The 25,210-nt window shown below is 33.5% G+C and overlaps 5 protein-coding genes across 5 annotated transcripts; 2 read left to right on the top strand and 3 right to left on the bottom strand.

Moving 5' to 3' along the window:
* Positions 1–981: 981 nt before the first annotated feature.
* Positions 982–2,406, bottom strand: LOC103862917 (peptide methionine sulfoxide reductase). Its single transcript, XM_009140639.3, has 2 exons — positions 1,848–2,406; positions 982–1,481 (listed from the first exon to the last, which is right to left on the bottom strand). Exons 1-2 carry the CDS (start codon positions 2,364–2,366, stop codon positions 1,230–1,232), a joined length of 771 nt encoding a protein of 256 aa, XP_009138887.1. The 5' UTR covers positions 2,367–2,406; the 3' UTR covers positions 982–1,229.
* Positions 2,407–2,682: 276 nt separating this feature from the next.
* LOC103862927 (oleosin Bn-III) lies at positions 2,683–3,881 on the top strand. The gene is made up of 2 exons (XM_009140650.3): positions 2,683–3,158; positions 3,447–3,881. The coding sequence occupies exons 1-2, from the start codon at positions 2,764–2,766 to the stop codon at positions 3,637–3,639; spliced, it is 588 nt and encodes a 195-aa protein (XP_009138898.1). The 5' UTR covers positions 2,683–2,763; the 3' UTR covers positions 3,640–3,881.
* A 154-nt stretch (positions 3,882–4,035) lies between these two features.
* LOC103862947 (acid phosphatase 1) lies at positions 4,036–5,653 on the bottom strand. Its single transcript, XM_009140672.3, has 3 exons — positions 4,909–5,653; positions 4,540–4,749; positions 4,036–4,408 (listed from the first exon to the last, which is right to left on the bottom strand). Exons 1-3 carry the CDS (start codon positions 5,313–5,315, stop codon positions 4,231–4,233), a joined length of 795 nt encoding a protein of 264 aa, XP_009138920.1. The 5' UTR covers positions 5,316–5,653; the 3' UTR covers positions 4,036–4,230.
* LOC103862938 (U-box domain-containing protein 35) lies at positions 5,633–9,911 on the bottom strand. The gene is made up of 8 exons (XM_033287801.1): positions 9,134–9,911; positions 8,790–9,033; positions 8,525–8,703; positions 7,850–8,271; positions 7,678–7,779; positions 7,170–7,598; positions 6,111–6,869; positions 5,633–6,017 (listed from the first exon to the last, which is right to left on the bottom strand). The coding sequence occupies exons 1-8, from the start codon at positions 9,336–9,338 to the stop codon at positions 5,835–5,837; spliced, it is 2,523 nt and encodes an 840-aa protein (XP_033143692.1). The 5' UTR covers positions 9,339–9,911; the 3' UTR covers positions 5,633–5,834.
* A 10,022-nt stretch (positions 9,912–19,933) lies between these two features.
* Positions 19,934–25,083, top strand: LOC103862954. Its single transcript, XM_009140684.3, has 4 exons — positions 19,934–23,256; positions 23,752–23,995; positions 24,432–24,537; positions 24,629–25,083. The coding sequence occupies exons 1-4, from the start codon at positions 22,841–22,843 to the stop codon at positions 24,907–24,909; spliced, it is 1,047 nt and encodes a 348-aa protein (XP_009138932.1). The 5' UTR covers positions 19,934–22,840; the 3' UTR covers positions 24,910–25,083.
* The last annotated feature ends 127 nt before the right edge of the window (positions 25,084–25,210 follow it).

Consider the following 25,210-nt stretch of genomic DNA (forward strand, 5'->3'; position numbering starts at 1 on the left):
ACATGAACTTCATGCATTTAGCGTCATTGATGCACCCTTTCAACTCGTTCTCTGTATCCTTATAAGACACCCCGACGATCACCGCTCGCTTCTCTCCATGTACCGGCGGTGGAGGACCCGGCGGCGCGTAATTGTACGGAGACGGTGCCAAATGCGCGTGATTGAAAGAAGAGTGGCTTACAGGAGCTTGTGCCGGCGGAAAATGATTGAACGGAGACGGTGCAGGTGGAGCGTGACTAAACGGAGACGGTGCCGAAGGCACGTGACTAAAAGCAGATGGTGCCGATAATGAGTGACTTAAGGTTGGCGGCGGGTAGACGGACGGAGACGGCACCGGTGGGTATAGGGAAGAAGATGGTGGTGGAAAAGTAAATGAGTTGGAGAAAGGAAGAGGGCTCGCCGGAGCGTGAGATTGGTGGTGGGGCTCAGGAGCGACGAGAGTGAAGGCGTGGCAAATAGAGCAGCGAATCCTGGTGGCTCCGGGAGGGAGGTGAAGCGGCGTACGGCAGCTAGAGCAGTCCACCAGCAACAACATTCTCTGGATTTCCACCGTAATATTATTCCTAAAGTTGGTACTGGATCTTTCTGAAGCGGTGGCTAATCGTCAATAATCAATGGTGGTGGTCTTACAAGTTACAAGGACGCATTAGAAGAAGAAGATGATGAAAAATTGGCTGAGGAAGAAGAGACGACTTTAGGCTTATTGAGTCGTCGAGACTTGCCAAAACAATCATGCACCCCAAGTCAACTTATACAAACAATACTTACTAGCACAAATTAATTTGGCAAGTTGGGAAATTAATATGTTTTCATTGACCATAATACACAAAACATGCGCTCATCAACCTTGAATAATCTTCATCTCCTTTACAATAACATTCCTAAACTATTCAAACTTTTCCGAGTCATATATACTTGTTCCACCTAAATTTTTATTAAACCATGTATTTAACGCTTTTCGTGACAGTAGAACGAGATTTTTGGAGACCATTACATTTTTGAATATAACATAACAAACAATTATTATGGTAAAACTGAATATTACAGACTGAAATTCAGGAGACTGTTGTGGCAATGACGTAAATTACACTCCATATGATGCATCATCACTATAAATTTATAAATACCACCTGAACGAGACAAGACACAACATGTGATCTACAGAGTATTATTGTATTCTCATGAGATAACTCACTTTTTTATCTTCTCCAGAGAGACTGACTAGTTACTTAGCCATAGCACCGGATTGGATCGTTGCAACCTTTCTCAGCAGATTGACTGAGACCCATGCGACCACCTTTTGCCAGGTACTGCTGGTGGTAGTTTTCTGCTCTGTAGAATTTCGTGGCGGGAAGTATCTCAGTCACAATCTTCCTGTTTAAGTTCTTCTGCTGTTTCTCCATTGCTTCACGAGCTAACTTCTCTTGCTCGTCTGTGTAGAAGTATATGCCTGATCTGTACCTCGTCCCCACATCATTCCCCTACTCAGTAAAAAAAAAGGGGTTAAATTAGTATGTAACGGACCGCAACAACAACAACACCAGACTCGTTCTCAAAATTTATATCGGTATATTAATAACATTCTAAGGATTCTTTTTTTTTTAATAACTCATTATCAGGATAAAGAGCAGACTCTATAGCAAAACCGAAAGACAAGAAGCATGACAATGAACATGTTCCGACATAACAAATCTCCACAGAGCAAAAACAAGCCAACAATACCAAATCAAAATATAATAAAAACCAAACAGCAAAACAACAGAGCTTATTGTCTGAAAAATGAATATATAACCAAAGCAACACGTGGGCTTATCGAAAGTCTAGATCTTTCGGGATAAAGCAATCACCTGGCGATTCAACGTGGTCGGATCATGACGTTTCCAGAAGACATCGAGTAAGCTCTCGAAGCTGACCTCTTGCGGATCGTACTGAACCCGAACAATCTCGTTATGTCCCGTCGTCTCCGAACAGACATCCTCGTAGCTCGGATTATCGACGAATCCATGGCTATACCCAACCTCCGTCTTCGTCACGCCTGGAACCCTCTGGTACGCCAATTCCGCTCCCCAGAAACAACCGGCGCCGAATTGCGCGAATTGCTGACCTGGAGACGGAACATCGTCGTCGGGTCCTTGCGCGATTGCGGCGGAAGCCGGGTCGGGTTGGGGACGAGACCCGAATCCGAGCCTGGTGAAGAGGTTGTTCATCGGAGATTTATAGACGGAGATGGATCTAGCGGTTTTGGGGAAAGGGGAAGTGGGTTTGGCTCTTTTGGATAGAGAGAGTGCAGCTTTGGAGAGAGACTGGAGAGGTTTAGAGAGAGACGCGGCGGAGATTACCGGAGGAGAGGCGACGAGAGATAGCATTATCGAAGGGAAGGGAGAAAGAGTGACGTGGAGAAATAAGAAACCGTTAAGAGTCGGATATTTATTATATTAAAAGCCCAATGGGCCTAAACCCATTTAAACAAGACAAGATAAATGGGCCGTGTGGTAACAGAGTGTTACGTTCGGTTTCAAATGCCAACGCCATAGGAACAAAACAAACGTGTCCTCAAGTAAACCCCTGCCGTTTACACCTCAATGACTGCATGGTGAAGCCATTAACACGTGGCGTAGGATGCATGACGACGCCATTGACACCTGACTCTCTTCCCTTCTCTTCATATATCTCTAATCAATTCAACTACTCATTGTCATAGCTATTCGGAAAATACATACACATCCTTTTCTCTTCGATCTCTCTCAATTCACAAGAAGCAAAATGACGGATACAGCTAGAACCCATCACGATATCACAAGTCGAGATCAGTATCCCCGAGACCGAGACCAGTATTCTATGATCGGTCGAGACCGAGACAAGTATTCCATGATTGGCCGAGACCGAGACCAGTACAACATGTATGGTCGAGACTACTCCAAGTCTAGACAGATTGCTAAGGCTGTTACCGCAGTCACGGCCGGTGGGTCCCTTCTTGTCCTCTCCAGTCTCACCCTTGTCGGAACTGTCATTGCTCTGACTGTTGCCACTCCTCTGCTTGTTATCTTTAGCCCAATCCTTGTCCCTGCTCTTATCACCGTTGCATTGCTCATCACCGGCTTTCTCTCCTCTGGTGGCTTTGGCATTGCAGCTATAACCGTCTTCTCTTGGATCTACAAGTAAGTAGACATTTAAACATATATTTTAATTTGTACAATATGTTTTAAGAAGCGGTAATTTATTAAATAAAACATAATGGTTGAATATAGCGACATGCCTTGTGAGGGGAAGAAAAAGTACAAACCATAAAATTATACATAACCGACAAGTGGGTTTTTAGATATTACATTAAAATGCCGTTTTACATCATCATTTTGGCTAGCCAAACACAAGACTTGACTTAGCTAGCTTGATAACGTACGTGTAGTATATGATGCATGCACGTGTGTGCGAATTGTGATGAATAGGTATGCAACGGGAGAGCACCCACAAGGGTCAGATAAACTGGACAGTGCAAGGATGAAGCTGGGAGGCAAAGTTCAGGATATGAAGGACAGAGCTCAGTACTATGGACAACAACACACAGGTGGCTATGGACAACAGCAAACAGGTGGGGAACACGACCGTGACCGTACCCGTGGAACCCAGCACACTACCTAAATTACGCCATGACTATTTTCATAGTCCAATAAGGCTGATGTCGGGAGTCCAGTTTATGAGCAATAAGGTGTTTAGAATTTGATCAATGTTTATAATAAAAGGGGGAAGATGATATCACGAGTCTTTTTTTCTTTTTGGCTTTTGTTAAATTTGTGTGTTTCTATTTGTAAACCGTATATGTTGTACTTCTTTCCCTTTTTAAGTGGTATCGTCTTATGGTAAAACGTTATGTTTGGTCTTTCCTTTTCTCTGTTTCGGATAAAAAGACTGCATGTTTTATCTTTAGTTATATTATGTTGAGTTCATAGATCTGGTTCCGTAGAGTAGACTAGCAGCCGAGCTGAGCTGAACTGAACAGCTGGCAATGTGAACACTGGATGCAAGATCAGATGTGAAGATCTCTAATATGGTGGTTGGATTGAACATATCGTGTCTATATTTTTGTTGGCATTAAGCTCTTAACATAGATATAACTGATGCAGTCATTGGTACATATGTATATATAGCAAGGAATTACAATGGCAACCCAAACTTCAAAAACAGTAGGCCACCTGAATTGCCTTATCGAATAAGAGTTTGTTTTCCCCCACTTCATGGGATGTAATACATGGGATTTGGGAGTTTGAAAGAGCGTTGAGACATGGCAGAACCCAACAAATCACTCCATTGATCACCTGAATTGCCTCTGATCCTATACCCTTCTTTCACCATCTCATCCCTCTTCTCTGACTTGAATATGGTCGCCGTTTTGTGGTCATCATCCAACGACCTGGTTGCATACATCACCAAATAAAAGCGTTAAGCATCCAAATCCAATACTAACAATAATGACCAGAGCAACATTGTATTGAAGGAAAATAAATTGAGTCTAAGAAAGCTGAAAATTTGAGTATGCAATACCTCAGAATAAGCTCGTCCCAATTATTGAAACCGGCATTGATCAGGTTCTCGATAGTGATAACCCTGTGGTTCTCTCTTCGCCCTGTAAGCAGGATGACTTTGTACCCCAAATCTTTAACCTTCTCATAAAGCTTCAAGCTTGGTGCTATTGCAGGTGCAGCTCCTTTCTCCACCCACTTATCAAACTTCGTATGATCAAAAACTTCCAACCTTCAAAATTTCCAAAAACAGACATAGATTCATATCTGAAACATTTACGGTTATATCATAGATCCTGTCCTGAAGTTTCCAGACAAGCAAACAAAGTATATGACAAAAAAATACAATTTTTTATTGTAAAGGAAGAAACTTTCAGACAAAACATTTTACCCACAACCGTGTTCCAAATAATAAGGAAGATTCGACAAGAGAGTCTCGTCAATATCGAAGATCCAAGTATCCTTCCCATCGTCACCGCTAAACCCAAAGCTGCTCGCGTACACGTTAGCCTCTTCCGAGACCCTCTCCAAATCGACGACGTAGCCTCTACCCATCAGGTAATCTTTCACGTAACCGGCGCATTCCGCCGGAATCGTCTTCCACGGCGCGAGATTGTTCGTCTCCGCCGCGAATCTCCAGCTCGTGCAATTCACATTGACGTTATCGTCGTCGACGGCGCTCTTGAGCTCCTGGGTCTCGAAGATCAACGGTCGCGGAAGGACGTACGAGGTGGCGTTTTCGTTTGAAAGCGCGAGAGAGGACAAGGACAAGACAAGAAGACTCACAAGCATCCGCATCGTGTAATGCCGGAAACAAAAAGATGTGATTTTGATCAAATGGGTATCAAGAATATTCAAAAGGGTCTTCAAGAATCTGATAAAGTTCCACGATGGTGAAAGGAATCAGGACTTAAAGCGAAATCAGAAGAAAAATGGAGAGGAGAAGAGTTTCATTTTCCCAATCAAGAAGATAGAATGGAATAAAGAAACCCTAGAAACAGCAAACTTTTCCCTCAAGTCCTGTTTTTTTTTTCTTTTGTCAATGGAGGAGGAATCTGAGACAGAAAGCTACTGTTTCTTTTTGGGTAATGAAGAAGACAAGATCCTTTGTTCTGTAATGGCCATAAATAAATATAGATAACAAAAAATAAATAAAGGCGTGTGGTTTCGGTTTTTAATCTGTGACAATTAATTATAAGTTCGGTTTATCTTTAGAATCACAAAACAAAAGTTCGCTTCGAAAGAACGGAACAGGAAGAATACACAGTGGGACGTCTTGCCGTTTATACACCAAAAAAACGCTACACAGTTTTGGTTTTACTTTAGTCTAGACCTCCACTCCATGATGGCTGTGTAAAGAGTATAGTTGGGCAGAAGGTTCTTGCTAAGTAACGGTGAATCAGTCATCGGCGATGTGTTGTGCTCCTCAAACCACTCCTCTATCGCACGACGGTCATATGTGTATCCATCAGCCGCAACGCATGGCTCGTTCATCACGTCCTGCATTGAATAAACAAGCTCTCACATTTTAGTATTCTCATCTAACCACTTGACTTTCAATGACATAAAGAACAAGGTTTATATAAGAGTTACCTTAAGTAAGGGGCAGAGGAAATGAAACGGAGGTTGAGTCGGCACACTGGAAATCGAATTCCTTGCCTTCTCAGCTACTTTCTTTAGGCTCTCAAGCGCCGGAAGAATCTGATCTCTTAAGTCAGGCCTATCTTTCCCACGCAGCTCTGTGCAACATAGAGCCAATGAGGTCAGTTCCCTGGTCTCTTCAACTGGCCAGTTACCTGCTTTCTGATCCAAGATCTTGAGAAACTCATCGTTACTATCCATTGCACTCTCAACTAAGTGTGTCAATGCCATAGGCGGTTTTGCTGTGAGGAGCTGAAGAACTATCATTCCAAATGAATAAACATCTGATTTAGATGATATCATTCCCGTGCGTTGATACTCTGGATCCATGTAACTCAACGTTCCCACAGGGCTTGTTTGTTTGTATATAGTGAACTTAGTTGATAAAGGGTCGACTTGAACCATCGTTGAGAGTCCAACGTCTCCCACTTTGCTGACAAAGTTGTGATCAAGTAAGATGTTTGCCGGTTTTAGATCACGGTGAATGATGGGTTTAGGTTTCGATTTGTGGAGGAAGACAAGAGCTGCAGCTACTTCCCATGCGATCCTAACCCGCTCAAACCACGGGAGTGGTGGACTGTTGTTGACTTGGAATAGTCTGTCCTCCAAGCTACCGTTTTCCATGTACTCATAAACTAAAGCTCCTTGCTCAGGGCATGCTCCTAGAAGGAGTACCAAGTGAGGGTGCCGAATCTTACTCAAGATTTCGAGCTGCAAAGTAAAATGAAGCTTCTTAAAAAAAAGAAGTTCCGAAACCGAACCAAAATTTCAAGCCTAGTTAACCACATATATAGGCGAATTCCGGTGAGTTAAGCAACCCGGATTCAAAATAACCCCACGCACTAAATAGCCACGCAGATATAAGGCCATTCTTTAGGCTTTATTTGAATATCCGGAGAGAGGGTCTATCCCTAAACTACATCTCCTCTTGGATAACTAGTCCAGACCTTCAATAGGTCCGGGATACTCATAGATTAATAAAAAATTAAGTATTCAAGTCTAGTTCCATACCTCTTGTTGGAACTGTTTGGAGAGACCATTTTCAGCGGAGTGCAGAACTTTGACAGCTGCGGTTGTATGATGCATATTACACTTGTAAACAGATCCATAAGCTCCCATTCCAATCTTCAACTCTTCTGAGAACGATGAAGTGGCAGCCACAATTTCTTCCCAAGTGAAGTGCTGATATTGCAGCCGCGGAGAGCCAAGAGTGTCTTCAAGCTTCTCTTTCTCCTTAGCATCACGAGCAGCTTTCCTCTCAGCTTCTCTTCTCTGAGCAATCTCTCTCTCTGCTCTTTCTCTCATGCTCTCTGCATCTCTCTTCGCCTTTTCAAAGTTCTGCTTCTCCTTTTCTGCTAATTCTCGAGCTTCATACTCCTTTAGCTTTAGCTCTTCAAGCTTTATGGCTTCTTCTAACCGACGTTGGTTAAGCTCACCAAGCTGAAACGTTGTCAAGATGCATTGAAAAAACAAACTAATAGGTTCATTGCCAAGTTATATAAGACTATGCGGCCTTTACCTTTCGAGAAGCATCAAAGGTTTCGGTTTGGGCAGCAGTATACATTTCTTGAACATGTCTAAGCTCAGCTCTCAACTTCTCAACCTCAAAGCTTAGGTTTACCTAAACAAACAACCTTACATTATTATTTCATTTACAAGAAAATACAATTTAAAACTCCATTTTAGTATACCTGGTTATCTGTATAAGAATGTTCAGTTAGATTATCAGACATGTTGGAAGCTTGTTGAGAAGCCCGAGAGTGAGTGGTATCAATCACCATGCCTGTCCAACTAAATTTACCACCGGCATTCCCATATTCACGGTTGCTAGATGAAGAACTCATAGCGTCTTTTCTCTCCTCATAATCTCTAAGCCGTGGAGTCCAACGTGATGTAGTATCTGTGCTGCTTCTATTGATACTCGAAACATCTTTAGCTTCCTCTGCATCCATAGACATGCACCTGGTGTCATCCGAGCCAACAGAACTCGTGTCCATTGGAACTGATGCTTGTCTGCCAATTGCCGGGACATGTTGAAATCTCCTGACCGGAAGGGATAGAGCACGAGATTGAGATTGAGAGTCAAGTGCGCTTGAAACTCCATCTGTTGATTCTAGAAGAGAAATGAGGTATAAAAGTTAGACCTACCCACTATGTATGGTAGCATATTTATACAAAATACCAATGTTCAAGAAATCGCTAGACTGTAGCTAAGCGTTTTATAGAAAATTACTGTTTAGGGAGACGTCTAGACCGATTTTTTGAATGCTTAGATCGATTTTTTTATAAGATCGTTTCATTCAGCAACTAGGCGCGGCTTAAACCGATTTTTAGAACAGTGCAAAATACATTGATGAGTCATGTACCTGAGTTGGGACCAGAAGAACCACTGGAGGAATCAGTTCTTTCACTACCATCATCTCTTATAGTTGCATTGCCGTCTGAGTCTGATGGCCGGACGCATGACAATTTTCCTTTTGAAACAACATAGACTGTACAAAAGTTCGGCACCAAAGCTGATATCGCCGAGCACATATCAGCTTTCCTGAATTTTTCAAAGCAGATTCATTGGGACAAGAAACCAAAACAATAAAAGGTTCAAGGCTAGCAGCTCATCTGTGTGTAGTGTACCTTGAGAAAAAGCTACGGGATGAGCCTCCAATGACAAGTCTCTCTATTGAATTCCGAGAAACCACTTCAGCTATAGCGGCTGCCACATTATCTGACTCGATCACATGAACTTCTACAGCAACCTTTCTCCGCTCGAACATTTTCTTATAAGGTTTAAGAACTTCTTCAGCCTGCCACAGCACTTCCTGTCTATATGCAGCTACTACATCATCTCGAACCTCGGATATAGGGATTGTATTTCCCACTTGAGAATAAGCAACAAAGGAACATCAGAGTTTTGTCAGTTACAATAGTCTTTAAGTTTCACAAATAAACAGAAACATGAGTCTTAGTTGGAGCTTTACTTGGTGTAGGTACAGAAGTAATCCTTGGATGGATGTGAAGTAGCTTGAAGCCAACATTGGCTTCAGGAGCAAATTTTTCAAGCGCCCATGTAACAACATTTTTGTTTTTCCTGCTCTCACTAAGAGCCACGAAGACGGTATGAGATGGAGGAGGAAAAGTTGGAGGAGGAGGAGGAAGGGCAAGAGTGTCTGGTGATCTACTCATAGTCTTTCTTGTTTTCTTCGTTTTGCTTTTACCCTACACACTCAAACCATTTCAGACACAGCAAAACAATGTCTTTAAAAGAGAACTTCTTCCTAAAAGTAGAGACAAAACAAGAAACAAATAGACATGGCCAGCCCTAAGATTTAAGGTTCTATAGGAATTTTTTAAAAGATTTCAACTAAAACAATTTTCGTTATAAACTTGGAGGCCTAAAATATTTTTTCTTAGCACAATGCTATTAACCAAGTCGATCTTCAGGGTAATAGATTTGAACCCTTAATAGTAACTAAAGTGTAAAGCAAGTAACCCAGAATTTGAATCTACCTGGTAGGAAGAGACTTAAGTCAAACCCAAGACAGAACAGGAGAGAAGAGGAACGTTATGCTTCTATTTCAGAAAAGCATTTAATGACAGAAAGAGCAGCCGAAGAAGAAGAAGACCCACGTTCGTGCTGCTAATCTCAGATACAATCAATGGCTTCTTATAATCACAGAATCTTATGAAGATATCAAAACAATTATTACAAAAAATAAGAAAATGAGACAACTTGCTCATGTTATTATATCGTCAAAGGATCACTCCTGGTATATACTCTTTTGGTTCTCGACAGAATTTTCATTCATTATCGTAGTGACAGAAGAGAGTGTGTAATGAAAGAATGAAGTATTCTCTATCTTATATATTAAAAGAGAAGTCATGACTTCTTTCATGTGTGATTTTTTTTTTAATTTGGACCATCACTTAGAAATCTTATTAAATATATTTTGTTAGGACTAATAATACATAGAATCTTTAGAATACTTTAATCATAATATCTTTTGATATCTTTTTATTTTAAGTATAAATATATTTATTTTAAAAATCTAACAAATCTGTTTTAAAAGATTTTTAAAAGATCTTCATTTTCGAAATTATATTTAAATATTTTCACTAATTTCAAAATTATTTTGAAATATTATTATACATTAATAAATTCAGTAATCGTTTATAAAATAAAAATTTTTGTAATATTTTATATATTATATAATTATAATCAATCATATTAAAAAATATTATATTGAGCTAAGTATAATAAAATTGTATTAAATTTATAAATTTTATTTTCATAAGTATAAAATATTTATGTTCAAAAATAAAATCTAATACGTTGGTAAGATGGTTAAGCAAAATATATAATACATGTATAAAAATTAACATGTATTTCTTTAAAGCTTATAATATAAAATCTTTATAACTACTTTAATCATAATATATTTTTATTTCAAATATATATATTTATATATTATATTTAAAAATTCTAATAAATCTGTGTAAGAGTATTTTAACAATAGTTTAATGTATTTTAAGTTATCGTTTATAAAATAAAAAATAAATAAATTATATCATATTTTATCCACTTTATAGTCATGATCATGTTAAAATAAAATTATTATACTTAAATAAATATGATAAAAATATATTCAATTGATAAATTTATAAATTTATTTTCATAAATATAAATAATTGATTTTAAAAATATAATATGATGATAGAACGGCTTAAAATTAACAAACTTTATAATACATGTCTAAAAATTAACATATCTTAGACTTTTGTATATACAATAATATATTATCTAAAATGAATAAGCATAAAAAATATTAGTAAAAAGAAATACAGCTTTGAAACACGGGTCAGAATTTAGCATAAAGTAAATACAAAATAATTTTCAAATATGTTTTTTCATGAATATATTAATTTGCTTAATAACTAAATGCAAATACAATAAGATAAATATATAATAAGAAGTAACCAAATGATTAATTATAACATGTAAATTATAAAATTATTATATTTAAAATAGTTATATAAATATTTAAGTATATGACTAATGTTAAAAAAATATATCACTAATTTTTAAAAATAATAATTTATATATAAAAAAAGTAAAAACAAACACCCGCGCGGTTGCGCGGGTCAAAGTCTAGTTGTTATTATTTTAATCATGTTTATCTCCTAACTCCTATTTATTCGATGATAGTATTAATTAATTATTCCATTTCTCAACGCTATTATTAAAAAACTTACGTTTGCTCTTAGTTGCAGGCATGACCTTTGCTTTCCTCACGTCTATATGTCTCCCCTTTATAAAAAATTTATGTTATCAGTTTTTTTGTCAACTATATTATCAATCGAATAAGATTACAAAGTTGACAAAACTGATTACAGTTTTTTACAAAGTTGGGATTATTCGTTTTAATACCCAAACAAAGTTTGAGTGTCCCTTGTTTGATTACAGTTTACAAATTTATACAGTTTTTTTATAAATTTGTTATTATAACAAACCTAAATATTACAAAGAAAAAAAAGTAAAAGATGAGGTCCGTCAGCCCCAACCAAACCTGTAAAATACAAAGTAATCCCAACGAACTCAACCGAAAAAAGTCGAAGAGAGAAAACGGATGATGAGGCAACTAAAGACCATGTATGTATGCAACAAATTAAGATGAAGGGGCAAATGTAACAATTTTTTTTCATGGAGGCTCGGTGTACTACCGCAAAAATGATATACAATGATCAAATGATCATTTCTGTTTGACCATTTTGATAATGCAAAAAAACTGATTTATTTTTTATTTTAGTCACATATCAAAGAAACTGAAAACTATAAATTAAATGCTAAGTTGAGGAACTTAGACACCAAATGACATCTCAAAATCTCAAATGTTTGTAAACTAGTAAATTATAAGCATATCAGATATTTATTTAAGCTAATACTTTTTAAAAACAATATGTTAATAGTGTTCAGTGGTGTGAGTATTATAGCACAAAATTTGCTGAAGTCTTCTACATTTGTAACAAAATGGTATGATAAATGTTCAGCTTGAAAGTTGTTTATGCAAAACTTACCAAAATAGTGCCTCTACTGAAAATGGTTTTAGGTTTTAATGGCTACGAATATGAATCCGTTAGCTTACTCTTTTTTTTTGCTTTTAGCTACTGTAATAGAAAAATAATTAAAATTGTAAAACAAAAAATTCCGGTAATAGCCTAGGAAAACCCCTAATTTATATATATATAATACAACCAGTGAGAGAAGGTAACTAGGAAATTATGTGATTCTAAAAAGATTTACAAATTTTTTTTTGGTAAAAAAAAAGATTTACAAAGTTATATATAGAGCCAAATGATCCCATGATTATCTCAGCCTCATATAATATCTTTCATTCTATCACGGGGCTGCAAACCCCAACACGTTCTTATGAAGCTGGAGAATTAATATTTTGTATGCTAACTTCTTAATGAATCATTAGGATTTCTCTTATCTAATATTTTAATAAAGATATATGTTTGTTGTATATAACTAGGCGTTGCAAAACCTAGTAACTTAGTGCACGTTTGCAAGCAATCTGAACCCTTTGCAAGTTCTAAGAGATTACAAAATAAGCCTCTTCCTAGGAAACATATATTTATCAAATACGGGAACTTATATACACCCCTCTCCATTGGCCAACAGGTGGTTTTAGTTGTCGACCTTTCCTAACAAAAAAATAATATTTAATTTCGACATTTCGTGCTAATGCAGATGCACAACTCTGAGCTTCTCCAAAAAAAAAATTAGAGGATATAATCTAGTAAAAGAATGATAAATGGTAAAAAGTCATCATGGTTTTTGACAAAAATTCTCCTTTGAAAGACGGTTTTATCGCTTTTTATTTTAATTTATTAAAAAATTTGAGAAATCCCTAAGAATCTCATCAATAATGGTCTAATGTATAGTGGTGCTGGGTTCATAATAGGCTGTTTAAATTTTAACCGGTAGATTGGTTTTCACAAGTACTTCAATTTTTGTTTTTATTTTGTTTAATACGAATACAATAAATGGTGATCTGCGGCTCTGCGCTCTCATTCACGGCACAATAACTTGCATATAGTCAAATGATGAAATGAATTCAAATATTTCCTAGGTACTCATCAGATGTTCGAATATTCTAGTCAATTCATTGGATATTTGTTTTCCATAGTATTGTTTAATCTAATCTATTAAAATAGAGTCCTATTTGAATTTTACTGTGGCATACATTATTTTTGGACCTATTCCACAAGTTGGGACTAAATACACGCGTTTCATATTTTAAAAAAGATTATGACATATAACTTAAATTAAACCAATCTACCACTAAATTATTGTTTCGGTTAACTTAAATATAAACCAAAATATAAAGTCAGTTAACCGAAATATAAATTTCGGAAGAAAATAATTTGGTCAACCAAACTATAAACCAAATAAAAATGCTTTCGGTTATGGAATACTATTGAATAATAGAAACTTTAGAATCTCTTCTACTAATCGGTTTATCTTCTCTGCTTAAAGAATGGCTTGACTACTGAAAATAATTAGACATAAATGATTATTTGCTTGCTTCTCTGCTTAAACAATGGTTTGACTACTAAAAATAATTAGACATGAATGATCGTTTGCTTGCTTCTCTTCAGTTCAGGAACTATACCTGCATCAAACCATAATCAGTTCAGTTCTTATTTGTCCCAGTTTCATCTGACTCACCGTTATAAAAATCTCTATACTTATATTTGGTTTGAATAATAAACACGTGATAAAAATGTGCTTAAATATCACATTGTGTTAATATTTTATAACCAATTTCTAAACAATATACAAATCTAAAACTAGATAAGTTAAACAACTTATTTTTCAAACAATTACAATCTAAAAACAGTATATGCCTAAAGAATATTTATTTAGTTTCATTATCTGTGTTATAATCAATATCATAACTAATAAAAATGTGTTCAAATCATATATATATATATATATATCTTTTTTTTGTCGAACTTTCAAATCATATACATATCTATAATCTATCGCAAACAATATAAGGAATAACAAAAATATTATTTTATTCTTAAAAACAGAAAAATAATATGCCATCCGACATATTAATTTGATTAGTTACTAGATTTTATACTAAATAAATATAATACCTAATCTACTCGAAAATTATGTAACAAATAACAAACAAATATGTATCGATTTGGTATATATTCTGTTCTTTAAAACAGAAAAAAATATGCCATACGAATTGTACCTGACTCACTCATCTATTTAGCCAATCATCATTATAAATAAGAATAAATATTCTGAACCATCCTTAACGTTTTAGCTTTAAAATTCACAATGACCTTACAACACAACTTTCGGTGGAGATTCTTTAGAACTCATTCTTGCAGAGCAAAGGGTAAGTTTCATTATTTTCTTCTAAAGTTTAGTATTGTTTGTGTTACATCTCTAATATAGTCTTTTAAATCGTTTTTACATATTATTCCTTAGTTTGAAAGAAAAAAATAATACCATTTCCTATATAATATGATGTCGTTTATGTTTATCACTGAAAATTTTATTTAAATTCAGTGATCAGAGTCTACCATGTGTGACTATCATATAGGATCATCCCTTTTTAATTTCTCACTGAGTTATTAAGGGGGTGTTAGTGGGACTTACATTTTTATAGAGTTGGTTGATATTAAAAGTTGAGAGATTTGTTAAATTTGGAAAGAGATGTAGAGAATTTTGTATATTGTGAAAATCTATGAAAATAAAGTAATGTAATGATTCTAAGAATTCAAGGTAAACATGTAGTATTCTCAAAATCTTAATTTGTGAGTTAAAATGATAAGAATTCAACTCCCAATAACACTTACTTTAATAGATTTGTAGAATCATTAAAATATAAACTTTTTGAATAACAAATGATTTTGTATAGAATTATAGAATCATCAAACCAATAACAATAGATTTTAATGAGAATATGAGAATCTATAAACCAATAACACTAGACTTAGACTCATTATAAATCTCATCCCCACTAACACCTCCTAAGTTACTTAATTATTGTGGTCAAACATGACATATGACAAGAGCATTAGCTCGAGTAAGTAATTAAATGTGTAAGTGAAACAAAACACATCACGAGTAACTAAGGAACACATGACACTACCCCCTTGCTTCAACCATTTTATTTCATCCTATATTTAATTTAGTGAAACCCATTTTAAATCCAAACAATTTGATCGATCTAAAACAACCTATTTCTAAACCATTATACAGAATGTATTGCACTGAAAAGAATCATATTTTGTTTGAGAATATAAAACAATTAGTTTAGGATTGTATACTAACCTCTGTATGTTTTAGATCAAACCAAGTTCAGTCCCCATATATGCGAAGCAACAAGCCAAGTGTTTGAAACAAAAACTGATAAATGTTTTTTTAAATGAAATAATCTCCAGATTGTTGTTCCTTTAGAAAGGAAGAAATATTCGAAATTCAGATGCTGGCCTGAAAATTAGTTCGTGAAAAGGGAGGAGAGTTAAACAAAGTCAGGACAAGTAACCAAATAAGAGTTTTTACTGATTCGTTACCTATCGGAGACATCCAGAATGGTAATCAATAGTCTAACCAAACAAAAACAAAACTTTTCAAACGATTTAGATAAGATGAGACATGAATCAAAGATTATAATCATGGAGAACAAACATTAGAGAAGAAAATGAGTATTAGCTGAAACAAAAAATCATCACTTTTGTCGCTACCTTCTCGGTTGGTTTATGTAATCTTTAATCTTACTAAATAAGAAACCTATTACTTTAGTTTTTGAAGACGTTTAAGAATATACGGATTATAAGAATTAGGGTTGACGATTATTACCTTGAATCTTACGTTTATGGACTTACCAAACCTCATGCATGTGTTAAGAAACATCTGTGACAATCAGTCTCAACTGATTTCGTCATTATATCGGTAAATTTTGTTTGATCGATGGTCGATACGTTACGACGTGTTAAAGCTTCAATAACCAAATTAAACCAACCAATTAATTATGAATACTATACATTTAAAACTAACACTATATACAATCTAACTTCTATATTAAAACACACAGCAATACTATACATGTAGAAAAAATATAATATCCAAAGAAAGATGTTTTCAAAATATAAACCACAAATTTGATAATAGTATAATATAGATTAAAAAAAAATTTATGAAATTTTGAGAAACAATTTCCGCGCACAGCGCGGGTCCGTATCTAGTTTTTAATTAATATATAACTTTAAGTTACACATTGTTGGATATAATTTATTTATAGTACTCTTGTAATTATAAACTAGGATAAGACCCGCGCCTTGCGCGGAATTAAGTTATTATTTTTATTATATTTTGGAGAATGAAACAATAGTTTGGCTTCATTTGGATTACGGGTGTTCAACCCGGATATCGGGTTGGTTTCGGTTCGGTTCAGTTTTTTTCGGTATTTGGTTAGTAAAATATAACTACTATTCTAAATCCATATTTACTTTGACTTTAGTCTTTCACATACTTTTGAAAGATTTCAACTGGACGACTAAATTGATCAGCCAATCTTGTTGCTTTAAATCATTAGTGTTTATATATATTATTTAGTTTGAATATTTATTAAATAAAAATTCATATGCGTTATATTTTATGATCATTTGTAACTTATTATAACAAAAAAATAATCTATTGATCACAAAATTTTCAGAGTGGGAATATTCAAATTTCTAATAATATATAGACGTTTTGAAAAATTCAAATATAACATATAAGAAAAATATAAATGTTTTTATTATATATTTAATGTGATTTTTTAATATCTTTCAATAATATAAAATTAAAAAAAAAGAACTAAGATACCAAAATTGTTATCAAATATTTATTATTCATAATAATTAATTTTCATATATACGTTAATCATATTAGGTAATTTCGTAGCTTCTAATTAACGAAAGTGGAAAAAAAATTTTGGTAGAATATTTATCAATTCGATAGTTAGTTTAATAAAAAATATAATGTAAGTCAAGATGGACCAACCTATTTTTCTAAGAATAGTATATTTTATATAGTCATTTATTAAATGAGAATTTATAATCATACAGTTCTATGATCATTCATATCATTTTATAACTGAATATTTAAATCATCGATAACAAAATTTTCAATGTGAAATCTTTAATAAGTTTATAATTTATAAATGTTTTTGAAAATTCATTGAAAGTTTTAATATTAAAATATTTATGTAATATTATGGTATATAGTATAATCTATATATATATATATATATAAATATATATGTTTTATTATTAAATGATATTTTTACTCATATGGTTTTAAAATAATGTGTATCTTCTTATAATATTAAATAAAAGTTCATATTAATACAATTTTATGATCATTTGTAACTTATTATGACAAAAAAAATAATCTATTGATCACAAAATTTTCAGAGTGGGGATCTTCAAATTTCTAATAATTTATAGATGTTTTGAAAAATTCAAAATATAACATATAAGAAAAATATAAATGTTTTTATTATATATTTAATGTGATTTTTAAATATATTTTAATAATATAAAATTAAAAAAAGAACTAAGATACAAAAATTGTTATCAAATATTTATTATTCATTATAATTAATTTTCACATATACGTTAATCATATTAGGTAATTTCGTAGCTTTTATTTAAGGAAAGTGCAAAACATTTTTTGGTACGTTATTTATCAATTCGATAGTTAGTTTAATAAAAAGTGTAATATAAGTTAAGATGGACCAACTTATTTTTCTAGGAATAGTATATTTTGTATAGTTATTTATTAAATAAGAATTTATAATCATACGGTTCTATGATCGTTCATATCGTTTTATAACAAAATATTTAAATCATCGATAACAAAATTTTCAATCTGAAATTTTTAATAAGTTTATAATTTATAAATGTTCTTGAAAATTCATTGAAAGTTTTAATATTAAAATATTTATGTAATCTTATGGTATATAGTGTTTAATATATATATATATATTTATTTTATTATTAAATAATATTTTTTACTCATATGGTTTTAAAATCATGTGTATCTTCTTATAATAAAAATGTTAAACCATTGATCATTAATTTTTAACATAATAATTTTAATAGTTTTAGTCATTTATTGTCGTTTTTAAAAATTTAAAATATAACATATACGAAAAAATCTAAATTTTATTTTTATAGCTAATTTGATTGTTTAATTTATTTTAATAATATAAAATTAAACAAAAATGATGGAAGAGATATACATTGTTATGAAATCTTTATTATTAAACTCATTAATTGTCATATATATATTAGTCATTTATGATAATTCCGTAGGTTTTATTTAAGGAAAGAAAATATCATATCATATCATTATATCATATAGTTTGACCAACTTATGTATCTAACAACATATAAAAATCGAATGTGGACCTACTTATTTTTCAATTGAATGTAATTGACTACCTAATTGAGTGACACCTATGCATTGGGGCCTCTTTTAATTAATACAAAATTGAGGTTATATCTTTTCAAATGTTCCTCAATTAATATATAAGGGATATAGTAATCAGCAATGAAAAGCCTAGACTTAACATATTTTACTTTAGATTGGTCTATTTTGTTAACCGATTTGGTTAAAACGGAAATGTCCGTGTGGTTTCGGCCAACCTAAACAACTAAAGTTTATAAAATACAGCCGGTGACTTGGCCATAAATTATTTTAACGGGTGTCATATTATATTTAGTTAAGAAAATAAAAAATATTATCATTAATTAACATTATGTACTTTACATTATTCGAATAAAAAAAATATTATTAATTTAACTTTTATGCTATTTTAAATTTTATATATGCATTATTAGTTTTATAATATAATTTATTTAAAATACTATTTTTGATGGAATCGCAAAACTGAAATTTTTAATGTAGTATAAGTTTTTCCAATTATTTTTTTCTTTAAAATAAGAAATTACTAATACTTTGATTAAAATTAATTCTAAAGTTATAAAGGAATAAAATCAAAAGGGTATAATTTTTAATCTAAATTCCTGAATTGAACTTGATTTCAATAAACACAAATTAATATTCTATATACATAAAAAGGAAGAAAATAAAATATAAACTAATTAAAGAAATAATTGTGCTTATTTAATTTTAAGGGTTTACTTTTTTAATTATATATTATTAAATTATAGACTAATATATTATAGTTTTTTTGTTGATTTGTAGTTAAGACTAAATTTAATAGGGTTCAAGAATGTTTTGGGTTGGAGTCAATATAACATATTTGATGATAATTAAACAAGTTTTCCAAATTTATGGGGTACTGGCCCTCCTCCGCCCTTATTAATACAGCTTAACAACAGTTACTAAATGTGGAAAAGGAATCAACACATGGCCTTTTAATCTTCTCTTCAAACAAAAATTCAAGAAAAAGACCAGAACGAGTCAGCTCTGGTGGTAAAGGGGTTGCGGCTGTAACTTCCGCCACCCGGGTTCGATTCGCGCTGGGAGGGACTATTTACATTGCTTGGGTTCCCGGTAAAGAGGTGAAAACACCTTTTTTTTTACCAAAAAAAAAAAAAATTCAAGAAAAAGAGATTTTGAAATGGTTTTTGTATTCGATCAACTTGTTTATTCATCGTACCAAGATGGCCTTGTTACATCTTTCTATGACCGGTTAAAAATAATTGATTCAGTGAATGGTACCAAACAATTCAAACTTTATTGTCCGGATAAGTGCACATGCAGTTTTGCTGGGAATAATGACAAGAAGTTGCTAAGGTATTTATATATGCTAGTGCGAAGGAAAATGACACTCATGCAATCATTCGTCACCATAAATTAGATAGTAAGCATGGTAACCCGGAAATTGAGTGGATGAGGCCCACACGCTATCGCTCTTTTTCTTTGTTTCGTTAACATTTAGACATTTACCCACTTTATCAAGCAACTCTTTTTAAAACCATTTTATTAAAAATAAGTAAAGCAACAAATTATCTTATCAATTTAAAAAAAAAACTCAAAATGGCAAATATACTAAAAACTCGAATCACGCTTCTAATACATATAAAATGGGTATACATTTTTGAAAAATATAGAAATTATATTTTCGACTTATAAATTCTCCAAATATATTTTTAACTCTGAATAATTATGCTATTACAAACAATAAAAAATATTAAAATATTAATTCTCTAAATATTTAGAAAACTTTACAGAAAATTTCAATTTAAAACTAGCATTTCTTACCAAAAAAACATTAAATTGAAGACACAAAGAAACAATTCTTTTTGTATTTTTTTTTGAATTATACATAAGTATACTGGCTCCATAAAAATGTTCCAGACTAATCACGTGTTACCATGTGTTTCTCTTTTGTCCTTAGCCATACCAAAATGTTAATTTCCCAATGGCAATGGCTTAGACGGGTGGCTTCAACGTAAAAATAGGATCCCATCTTTTATTTTTTTAAATCATCACATCTTTTGATTTTTCTTGCATCGATCATATCATCGAATCCGTGCCAAAACTCAAACTTAAGAATAGGATCCAAAGGAGACCATTTAAAGAAGATTTCTGGATCACATTTACACGACGTATTCCGATTGAAATGTTGTTTATATTACAGATATATATATAACTATATCTCTTGTATATTTGGTTTAGTTATGTTAAAACTCTCGACTCTGATTTTGTGATATTAAATCAGTTATTCATTTAGTAGTTAATCCAAATTCTCATGAGGAATTAAGCATGTTAAGGAAAACTGTTAGTCTATACGACATCAGATTATCAACGGTACTATACAAACTCATCATATTACAAAAGCACTTGAACTCGAACGCAGATAGTTTTGACTTAGCTTTTTTCAAGTTGGATGTTAATATTCACTTTCCAATTTAAAAATCGGTATTACAGATATATATACGAACCTACTACCACTGAAGTTAAAAGATAAATATTTTTCTATATAAACTAAGTTAAGTGGCACATGTTGGTTCACTAAAGCTTCTTCAAAATAAAACATTGAGGTTTAGTTCGTCTAAATTAAATTACACTTGATGGTATACTAAAAATTATGCCTAGAAATTTTACCCGGACTCGAAAATCCAAACCGGAGCCGATATAAAATTACCGACTTCGAATCAAACCGAAAATTTACAACTTTATTGATCTAAAATTCTTCAACCGGAAAGAATTGGAACCGAAAAAAAACTATCCGAATAGATTCTGACTTGAAAAGAATCAACCCAAATAGACCCGACCCGATAAAAACCGATTTATACCCGACTTAATAACATGAATATCCAAAACTATGATTTTTATGTTGTATTTTCTATATCTTCTTTTATGATTTATATGAAATGTCTTTTTGTTAACAATCTTTACTGTTATTTTTATAGTATTTTCAAGAAATATAAAGTTTTAAATGTAAAATTTAGAGTACCAAAATATTTTGTTTTAATTATTAATAATTTATTTAAGTCCTTTTATAAAGTTATATATATATATATATATATATATGAAAGATACCAAATTTTGATGGAGTTTGGATATTCCATGCTTTTTTCAGATCCTAAATACTCAAACCCGGTCCAGATTTGATATGGATCCGAAAATTTTGGGTATTTACAAATATTTTAATTATATATCCAAACATAACCGGATTCGAGAAAACCGAACCGAATCCGAATAAAGTTTACAAATAGCTATTGGATCCAAATGTCTAAGATTTGAAGAATACAATTCGAAAGCAACTGGTTCCGAAGACTCGAATGCCCAAGCCTACAAAAAAATTGTACAAACTTATATGAATATTAAATCAAAAAAAGAGGTACCATTTTGTTTTTCATGTATAATATATGCCATAGTGTTTTCCTGTTAATATCTCATGTAATCGTTCATATGCTCTTTGAAAAGAATATATGTGAATATTATCTCTTCTTTGTCTCCACACCAGAACCTCCATCAAATGCATGTATACATGCATATCCGATCATGACACATACTGATAAATCTTTCGGACACATGATTTATACATAATAAGAAAGCTGAATTGTAGTATATATGTTCGTATTATTTTTTCAATTAGTGTTGATACTCCTTTTCCATACGAAATGTCTTGTGAATTTCAAATTGGTTTTGGAGTCCTATTGAGTGTAATATACGAATTAACGCATAGAAAAATCAAATCATTAGTATTCATTTTAGTTATGTGTTAGCTTTCGTTTTTGGGAACTCAAATATAACCATATAAATTCGGGAACAAATATCCAATTATGAAAAAAATACTGGTACAACTATAGAAGTATATATATTGTATTTAATGCGATAGAAAACAGAGGAATGGATAAGCGTGTCGTGGAGAAGAAGGACCAAGCAAAGCAAAGAAAGTAAATATATTCTGAGAAAATCCATTAAAAGAAACATTTATATATTTTAAAACATTTAAATCTTATCCGTCTCCTCGAAATCGTCAAACTGTTGTAAGAAACCTACGAAATAGCAAACTTAAAAACAGACACATTCATAGATCCGCTTCACTAGACCACCAAAAAGACAAAAACTGATCACCGAGTTTAACGTACGAAAACCTGTCGGAGTAAAACTTTTTTCTGTTGTCGTCATGTTTGGTGGAGGAAGAGGACCCATGGGTGGCGGCGGAGGGATGCTACGCGCCGCTGGACGCGCTATGACGAGAACCGGCGTAGCCAACGGCGGAATTCAAGATCCCTTCGCTTCATCTCCGGCGTCTTCGTCGACGACTCCGGCTGGAAACGCATCGGTTGCTCATGGTGATCATAAACTCGGATCTTCTTCTGGGTCGAACAACCTGACGCTTTCTGCGGCGTCAGGGTCGCTGTTGAATTTTCCGGTGGCTGCGACCGCCGGATGGAGCGGCGGAGCTTTTTCGTTTATTAACTCCGGCGCTTATGAAGACTTCGAGTGGGTTTCGGAGGAAGGAACAGAGGAAGATGACTCTGTTTTTGGCTCTGTTCCGTCTGTTGATGAAGTCCATGATGCTGTCTCTGCTCTCCAGCAGTAATCATCATCTTTGTTTCTCTCTTTATTTGTGTGTGTTTGTGTTTGTGATTGGTTGGATGAGAATTTTTGAGGTTTGAAACTTGTATCAATGATTAGAATTGACTATTAATCTCGTACATGTGGATGAGCTTTAATTGGTAGATATTTTGGTGGTCACGAGATTAATCGTACGAAAAAGTAACAGAGAGAGAAAGAGACGAGAAGTGTCTTGGCTTTGATAGATTGTCTGAAATTTAACTCTCTTATTTTCTGAGTGTGATTGAATTGTCTTTGATTTAATGAACTAAAAGAAGATGGATGTTCTCTTAACTAACTTTCGTTTTGTTTGCTTCTGGGATTACTGTCTTCGTGTCAAGTTAACCCCACATATTTGTTTGTACCTAACCTTTGAAATTGTTGTCTCAAGCTGTTTGTTTCTTATGAATTCTAGAACATGCTCTCTTGTTTAATGAGAACGTGAGTAACTGTTGATTTTTTTTTGTTTTCTTGAAGGGTTTTCGATGGAAGTTCGTTTTCTCAGCTGGTTAGAGACAAATACGAGAGCTATCCTGAAAATGGTGGGGGAAACCAGAGCCCCATAGCGACAGGAATGGTTCATCAAGCTCCTTCATTTGGGTCTGATTCGGACTGGATGGAGCCTTCGGTGCAGCTGTGCCATTCAAGAGTCTTGCAGCCTCATGCTTATGATCAGGTTTACAATGCTTTTGACCTTCTGCGTACCGAACCGTCTGTCCAGGTGATTTTTTTTTTTTTATTTCTTGATTCACTAAGCTCAAAATTCTCTCTTGTTCTATTACGTATTCTTGAATCCTACAAAAAAAAAAAAATCAAGAGAACTTTGTTGTGAACAAACGAGAATTAAAGTTGAAAAAAAAACAAGAACACTGAGAGAAACTCGATTTAGACAAAGACATGTTTTATGGGTTGTATGTTGATTATGTGAATAAATGTATTTACAATCCCGTATTTAACTATTTATACAGCCTAAAAAAATCCAATATTCGTTTTCTTTTCTGTTTGGGAAACTTTCTTATCTACTTTGTCTTCCTATCGTCTATCGAATGTGTTATTTGATAGTGAACTTTATCGAAAATGTAGATTATTCTTTTAGTTTGATATTTAACTGGTCATTACGTTGTATCATGATCTAAGGCTTCTAACAATTTGTGCAGAGAATGGTAATATCATTGTCATCTGACAAAGCGGTGTGGGATGCGGTGATGAACAACGAGGTGGTGAGAGAGATTAAGGATCTCTACAACAATGGCATAAGTCAAGGTAAAGGCAGAACATATTGGTTAGTTTTTAAGCCTTTAGTTTGAGAGAGTTCTCATTGGCTTGTTCGGTCTTTATGTACTCCTAATAACAGATGAGGAGAGTTCGGATGAAACTCCCGGGGAGAATAACGCAGCAGTGGATTTCATAAAATGGGTATTTGACAACACAATGGTTAAGGCCAACGAAGTGTTTAAGAAAATAACAAGGCTCGTGGTAGAGCTCTTGAATAGTCACAATGATGACGGTGTTAACAAGAAGGGGAAAGATGCCAAATTCAACAATTGGCTTGAGGAAAAGCTGAAGACTTCGGTCTTGCTCTCCATCGTGGTCATGCTGGTCGTGATGGTCTCCCGTGCCTGCAACAAGTCTTGATCGTTTCAAAATTTGTCGACAATACATTTCGTCTTAATACACTTTCTTTCAAGTCATGTTGTGGTTTGTTTTGGTAATGTCTGGTTTTGCATTCCATTGTTGACGTTGTAGACGGTGTACTCAGTTGTGCTTTCTGTCATAAAGAACTCTGAATAAGAGTTTGCTTTTCTATCACCAATACGTTGGAACTTCTACAACATAAGAAGAACGAGATCGCAAAGAAGTTTGAAAGGTCTCTGACATATGATTCGAGGAAAATACAGCTGAACCTGAACCTGGAGAAACAAATATTTTAAACATC

This window comes from Brassica rapa, chromosome A01 (genome assembly GCF_000309985.2).
Source record: "Brassica rapa cultivar Chiifu-401-42 chromosome A01, CAAS_Brap_v3.01, whole genome shotgun sequence".
Taxonomy (NCBI): domain Eukaryota; kingdom Viridiplantae; phylum Streptophyta; class Magnoliopsida; order Brassicales; family Brassicaceae; genus Brassica; species Brassica rapa.